The sequence below is a fragment of the Juglans regia genome, chromosome 13 (genome assembly GCF_001411555.2).
Source record: "Juglans regia cultivar Chandler chromosome 13, Walnut 2.0, whole genome shotgun sequence".
NCBI lineage: Eukaryota > Viridiplantae > Streptophyta > Magnoliopsida > Fagales > Juglandaceae > Juglans > Juglans regia.
In genome coordinates, this window is record NC_049913.1 from 6203222 (window position 1) to 6211297 (window position 8076).

General features: G+C 37.5%; 1 protein-coding gene across 1 annotated transcript; it reads left to right on the top strand.

Moving 5' to 3' along the window:
• Window positions 1-4495: 4495 nt before the first annotated feature.
• Window positions 4496-6921, top strand: LOC108993323. The gene has a single exon (XM_018968206.2). The coding sequence runs from the start codon at window positions 4777-4779 to the stop codon at window positions 6757-6759; it is 1983 nt and encodes a 660-aa protein (XP_018823751.1). The 5' UTR covers window positions 4496-4776; the 3' UTR covers window positions 6760-6921.
• Window positions 6922-8076: the final 1155 nt, after the last annotated feature.

Here is an 8076-nt window from a genome sequence, read left to right on the forward strand (position 1 = left end):
AGAGAGAGAGAGAGAGAGATGAACAATTATTGGAATCCTCTGAAAAGTGAGGAACTCGATCCTATTTATAATATGAGTATGGCGGTTCGATTTTGTATATGACTAACACGATTCAGATGCAGCGCTGGAGAGGGACGGTGATGAAATGCCGTGGAAGAAACGTGTGGCAGTGAAGGTTGCGTGGTGAAGTGGCTGGTTGGCAGCAGTTGAGGGAAGCATTATTGATCGACAAGGGGACAACATGGAAGAAGGAGGTGGAGAAAAGGAGGTGGTGGCTTGAAACGGGTTGCATTGTGTGGCTAAGGTCCGAATGGAGGAGGAAAACGGCGTCAACAGCAGCTGGAAAAAGAATCCAGAAGAAGATAGAAGAAAGAAGAAGAAGAAGGAAGAAGAAGCTTGCACAGTGCAAGGGAGAAGAGATGAAACCGTAAGGCGTCTTTCTCCAAAACGTCGTCGTTTGTCATTAAGGGGCTGGGTTCCGCACATCCGTATGGGCTAGGCCCTTTTAAAACACACAGTTGGCCAATTTAAAACACCCACACACACACACATAGCCCAACAGAAACAAAAACACTACAAATCAAAAGCCCAATCCGAAAACATACAAAAATAAATTAAAATAACATTTATAAAATAACACAACTAAATAAATAATAAAGAATTAAAACACATGAGATTTAGGGATCTCACATCCCAGCTTTCTAATTTTTTGCTCTCACTCTCAGCATGCAATTCATGATTCTTCACGAATGAATGCTAGTTAATTTCAAAGAAGAAAAATGGTAAAAGAATAAGAAAAATGATATTCGTAACGGGATAAAGAAACCGCTAGGGAACCACATCCCACATGGCTAAAATGAAACGACCATATTTCATTCAACTTGTTAAAATGCACGGTTTAAGCCACAGAAGTCTTCATCTTCTCCACAAACTCAGCAAAACTCTCTTTGTCTTCTCCACCCACATCTAAAATATACGAACCCAAAAACCCATAGAGCTCTACATCAAGCCCATCCATTTTTTGTCAGAATATATCATCCTGGTTGCTGGACAATGAACAACGACAATACCACAGCTACTACTTCTTCTTCTTTACCAACCTCGAGATCTAGTGGTCATGATCGACCTCCAATGGCAATGGCAATGGCAATACACACCTCTCTCTCTCTTGCTGAAGGACTCGTTTTGTCGTACTCTCTCTCTCTCAATTTCTTATTTTCTTTTTCTTTTGAATTTGTTCTCTCTTGTTCTGTTTTCCTCGAAGCTTGGTTCTCCATGCTTTTGGTCATTGCGCTCTAGCGTCTTCATTCATTTTCTCAAATACACAATGTTAATAGCTGCAAAAACATGTTGATCGAAGAAATAAATATTTATATGTAAATAGTTAGTTGGCGAATGCATACATGCGTTTTGCAATTAAGACTGTCTTCCCTGTCTTTTTTTCCCATTGAACCTGTTTTCAGACTGGTATAGGGAAATGTTTCTTTGTGGAATAAAATAAGAGAGGAAACAACAAAAATGCCCAACAAATGTACAACCAAATGGAAAATCAACAATCGAAAGAGAGATACAGTGGAACAATCAGATTATGGATAAAAATTATTACAGGAACACGGAAAGGAAAAGGGGAGAGACGGAAGGTGAGCATAACATAGAACAGAGAAAGAGTGTTTTGGATATCATGGAAAGCTTACAAAATTCGTACGACAGGTAAAGTTGTGATTTCGGGCATTGGAAATCATGGATGATTTATGACCAATGTAAAGGTTTTGATCACTTTCCTTTCTCTGGGTTTCAATCTCGTGGGATTTCCTCATTTGATAAGGTCCTATCAAACCTCCCTCTGTCTCTCTGTGTTTCTTTCAGGATTTATCACCATTAACCCCAAGAAATGTATCTAACTCAAAGTATGTCATGGAAGGCGGGAAAGAGTTGGTCAAGAAGAGAGTGTGTAGGTTCTGAGGTCGGGAGGAGTGGGTGAACAGGTTTTTATGCAGGTTCTGGAAATGATTTTCAGTCTTGACAATGATCTAACTCTTGAGTATTTTTGCCTTAGAATCAATACTTTGTAATTTGGAGTTTGTTTTTTTCGATGTGAGCTTCTGAAATCTTTCTTCCCTCATTTCCCTTTCCCTTTCGTTTTTTTTATTATTATTATTGGCTAAAGTGGTAAGTCGATTTCCCATGGTTGTGCCCCTGGTTGCTTGTAGAAGAATTGAAAGAATAATTACCATGCAAGAAAGTATATTTACAATCGTAAATTGTACAACTGCTACGTAATCACTTTAAAAAATAAAAATAAAATATGAAACCCACATGAAAAAAATTAATTTTTTAATAATAGATTTTATTTATTTTTTAAATAATTATGTCGTGACTATATATTTTACAATTGTACGTAAAATTACTCTTAGCATGCAGCTGCTATCTTTTTATATTCCACCACCGAATTTCAAGGAGTCTTTAATTGGTATCTCATTTAATTTCTCTCTCTCTCTCTCTCTCTCTCTGTTTTTAGCTAGCAGGGGAAAACGGTATCTCATTAATGTGACATTTCTCATTTTTTGTGTGAAATGAATTTTAGGTTGTATGTATTAAACAACTCAAGACGACAAGCTAGCTAGCTACCAATCAAATAATGGGGAAGAAAAATAGTAGGACAGGCAACTGTCACGTTATTTTTTCATCTTGTGTCATGTATAACAATTTGCATATAGAAAGCATTTTAAACTTCCAAACAAATTATTATCTATAAAAATTATCATTTTTTTGAGAAGTGGTGCTACAGTTATAAAAAGATTTATAAAGATCAATTCATAAATTGAGATCATGTCTTCGTGTGGTATGTTAAATCTACTAATTTATAATAAAATTAACTTTACAATCTAACATATCATATTAAAACACGTCAATTTATAAATTTCTTTTAATGAATTTTTTGTAACTAAAATATTTTTTTTAATATTCGAGGAGTTGATTATCAAGATCATTGATATATATATATGTGGTTTGGAATTTATTACAAAATATTTTATTAGTACAAATCGTATTAGTATATTAATCAAAGGGCGGAAAGTCATGTTTTCTCTTACTTTTAGATTAAAATCCATATAATTTTAATTAATTACTAACCACCATGAACACCTACCTAGCTCTTAAATTTGTGTGCCGGTGCTGGAGTCAATTAAATATAGGAGAAACGATAGTGGTAGTGGTGAGTATCTATTAGGGATCATCGTTTTAAAAAAATTAAATAAATATGATATTTATATAAAATTTAATTAATTTTTTAATAATAAATTTTATTATTTTTTAAAATAATTATACAGTAATTACTTACGTACTCTTAGAATTAATCTAAATATAGTGACAAGCCGATTTCATCAAAGTGGAGACACGTCCTTCACATACGTCACAGAGACGAAATGCACAACATTGAAGTAATTAACAAAAATCCAGAATGGCAGATTTTCTGATCTGCCAGTTAATGGCATCATCTTCAATATCTAGACACGTCCTTCACATACGTCCGGCTTGTTTATTGTAAGAAATAAGATGAGATGGAATTAAAATTAAAAAATTAAATAAAATATTATTATAATATATTTTTTAATATTATTTTTATTTTAAAATTTAAAAAAATTAAATTTTTTATTTTATTTTATATTAAAAATTATAAATGATTAAATGAGATAAAATGTTTGTTAAAAATAAACTACGCCTAAGTTTCAACTACCATAGTGACAAAGCAAGAAACTGACCCTAGCTCGCTCGTATAATTAATTAATTATAATATGATACTCTTATATATAATTAGAGTGAGTGAGTACGTACGTACTTTAACCACCAAACATTTTCTGCAGAACATGTCCTGCCTTTGAGCGATCTCCAAGTGCCCGTTTTCGAGAAAATGATGAGCTTAAAGACGTTTTCAGGGTGGATAAGTACAACGTTGTTTTTTATTTTTCCCCCGAACAACTAGTACGAACAATATTCTTGAAAATCAAATACTGATCGATCGACGCAGCTTTTGCCTACTTATTTCCTGCTGGTCTTGCACCAAAGAACGTAAGCACACCATCATGCAAAGTGTTTGAATTAATTAGGCAATAATATTATATATATATATATATATATATATATATATATTCCCACATTCTTCCGATCGAGGCGCGTAGAACCTTGCGTAATTTTGTTTACTCCGGAACTTAAGCATCGCCTTTAATTAGTAATTACTGATCTCAGATTGTATAGCACCTAAGTTAATGGAATGTATATCGAAGGGATGCTGGGGCTTTTCTTTCCTCTTGTACTGGAGTTTAGACCAAACGATTTCCCATGACCTATCTGTAACGGAGAGAATAATGGTAGCTTTTTTAGTGGGAGAAAAATCCGTTGAACCATCCCTAAAATCTCCTCCTCCGCACACAGGCCACATCATGTCCAAAACCGCCATTATCATTAGCCCCACCACCGTCTCACATCACCCACGTAGATGAAACTAAATCAAATCCCCCCCAGACCTTGAGCTCGTTCCCATGAAAAAATACAAAAACATAGCCATCTAAACTGTCATGTCTGTTTAGGTTTTTATGTCATAAACATGATAACAACCCCAGCAAGTTCATTTACATAAAGGAAACGTCCACTCACCATTTATAACAAACCCGTCTCTCTCCTTTTCTCTCTCCGAGAGATTTGTTCAGCACTGGGTTAACTATTTTGGGGGTGTTTGATCAGATTTTAAGGCGTTTCGGAGTTGGGTTCGCTCAGGCCATGGCGGACATAGTGAAGGAGATCCTGGCAAGACCGATACAATTGGCAGACCAGGTGAGCAAGGTCGCCGACGAGGCGCAATCTTTCAAACTAGATTGCTCAGAGTTGAAGGCCAAGACCGAGAAGCTAGCAGGCCTATTACGACAGGCAGCACGAGCCAGCAACGACCTCTATGAGCGTCCAACGCGTCGGATCATTGATGATACAGAATTGGTGCTCGACAAAGCCCTCACGCTCGTTATTAAGTGTCGTGCCAATGGCATCATGAAACGTCTCTTCACCATTATTCCCGCTGCAGCGTTTAGGAAAACGTCCATCCAGCTCGAGAATTCAATCGGAGACGTGTCATGGCTCCTCCGAGTGTCCGTTTCTGCTGATGATCGCGACGATGAATATCTGGGTCTTCCTCCAATAGCATCCAATGAGCCAATTCTTTGCCTTATCTGGGAACAGATTGCTATTCTACACAATGGATCCTCGTTAGAGGACCGCTCGGATGCGGCTGCCTCCTTGGTGTCATTGGCCCGGGATAATGATCGATACGGTAAGCTTATTATTGAGGAAGGTGGGATCGGAGGGCTTCTAAAATTGGCTAAAGAAGGACGCATGGAAGGTCAAGAAAATGCTGCCAGAGCCATTGGCTTACTGGGCCGTGACCCGGAAAGCGTCGAGCACATTGTGAATGCTGGTGTTTGCTCTGCGTTTGTGAAAATCCTTAAAGAAGGGCACATGAAGGTTCAAATTGTGGTGGCTTGGGCAATCTCGGAACTAGCACATCATCACCCCAAATGCCAGGACCATTTTGCGCAGAACAATGCAATTCGGTTGCTGGTTAGTCATCTTGCGTTTGAGACCATTCAAGAACATAGTAAGTATGCCATTCCCAGCAAACAACAAATGTCTATACATTCGGTTGTCATGGCTAGTAATGGTCCCAGTCCAAATGATAAAACGGATAGTGAAGACTATGATAAAGCATCCACTGCTCGAATTGCTCACCCAGTGGGTAACCTCCAAACCTCGGGCCATATGCACAATGTGGTTACAAACACGATGGCCATGACAAGCCAGACTCCTGACCACTCGATGCCACAAGCATCTCAACATCATATTCTTGACCATGCTATTGCTAAGTCCAATCATGGCAATGCAAAACAACAATCCCATCACCAGCAGCAGCATGTTTCGCTAGCGGGATCTAGCATTAAGGGGAGGGAATTTGAAGATCCGGCTACTAAGGCCGAGATGAAGGCAATGGCTGCCAGAGCACTATGGCAGTTGTCCAAGGGAAATGTATCCATTTGTCGGAACATCACTGAATCAAGAGCGCTTTTATGCTTCGCTGTGTTGTTAGAAAAAGGAACTGATGATGTTCAATCCTATTCAGCCAGGGCATTGACGGAGATCACAGCTGTGGCTGAGCAAAATGCTGAGTTGAGGCGCTCCGCTTTCAAACCCACTTCCCCTGCTGCTAAAGCTGTATTAGAACAGTTACTTAAAATTATAGAGGCCGCCAACTCGGACCTCCTTGTACCCTGCATCAAATCAATTGGAAACTTGGCAAGGACTTTCAGAGCAACGGAAACAAGAATTATTGGGCCATTGGCGAGGCTGCTTGATGAAAGAGAACCTGAGATTTGTATGGAAGCCTCCATTGCACTTACTAAGTTTGCATGCACTGACAATTTCCTCCATGATTATCACTGCAAAGCAATCATAGATGCTGGAGGAGCTAAGCACTTGATTCAATTGGTTTACTTTGGTGAACAAATGGTCCAAATTCCAGCATTGATTCTTCTATGTTACATTGCCTTACATGTCCCTGACAGTGAGACACTTGCTCAAGAAGAGGTGCTTATTGTGCTTGAGTGGTCATCAAAGCAGGCGCATTTTGTTGAAGAACCTGAAATTGAAGAATTATTACCCGAAGCCAAAAGTAGGTTGGAACTCTATCAGTCCAGGGGTTCAAGAGGATTCCATTAGTTTAATCCAATTGTACAATGTTTCTAGGAAAAAATCCAACAAAAAACCGGTTGCATTTTGCTGTTGTCCTTCTCATAAGATGTATATAAATTAGCACTGCTGTGGTCATTGCTGGCTTTTTACCATTATTATACCACAATGATAGATGCATGCCAAACTACGCCAGGGCCGGGAACTGCTTCACTTTCCACTTCTCTTGCAGTATCGATCATCATTTTTCTGGGTACTTGGATATGGCAGGATCCTAATCGATCAGAACTAGAATAATTGAGGCATACACAATTTTAGGGCAAAAAATTTCACAAGCTTCCTTGCCACATTCTAACTTCAATTTTGTAAATTCAGTGACCCCAATCCTTTATCTTTTCATGTTCACGACAAAATCCCACTTACATTCCACGTAACATGTAACACCCGGCCGAGCAAGAAGCTCGCGTCCCAATTTTTTTATATATGGATGAAAAGCTCACTTAGAATTTTACGAGTAGTTTTGAGAATAGGTTACGAACCCCAAAAATTTATTTCGGCAATTTATGAGTTTTTATTGAATTATTGATAACTCATCCCTTATCTCCTTAATATTTTTCAGATATTTTGATGGTTCAGCTGAGGATCAAAATTATGAGGCATTGGGTGAGATGATTTAAGTATAGTGGATTAAGCATATAAAGTTTTTATGAGTATTGGTGATTTTTATTAAGAAATTTTATTGTGTTATGATGACTTGGCATTTTGAAAAATTGGTTATATTGAGAAAATTAGTTTAAATCGAATTTTATATATGATATTGGGAATTTCGAGTCTATATTTATATTGTTGAAATGTGAGTTTAAGTGATAGAAAGTAACTCTCCGACCCGTGCGAGACCGGAACGTTACAGTTGGTATCAGAGCTAGGTTAGAGATTATGCATACTATAATAAGGAGTTTGATGAAATTTAAGATTTAAGGTTCTGCAGACTATAACATGTGAGGTCTTGGATATCTATGGCTTTAGGAAATAATTTCATATTTGAGGTGCAGACATTTGTTGGCGGCAAGAAATGATTCTATTGATATTTAAGGTTTTAGAAATTATGCAGGTCCAATATATGATTTTGAGGATATTTAAGACTTCCACATTTGATTACTCATGGAAGGTGGCTTATGAAATCTGAGGTTTAGAGGTTCTGCATACTTTAAAAATGATTTAGGTGAGATTTGAGGTTTTAGACTTTTCAGTATTTAAGAAATGATTTTCATGAGGCCTAGAATTTAATATTCGGTAGGCTTATTTTGTGGACTTTAGGAAATGATTTTCATAGATTTAAGGTTTAGA

Excerpts from the sequence above, each read along its gene's own strand:
- LOC108993323 (XM_018968206.2), top strand. The coding sequence starts at position 4,777 with ATGGCGGACATAGTGAAGGAGATCCTGGCAAGACCGATACAATTGGCA.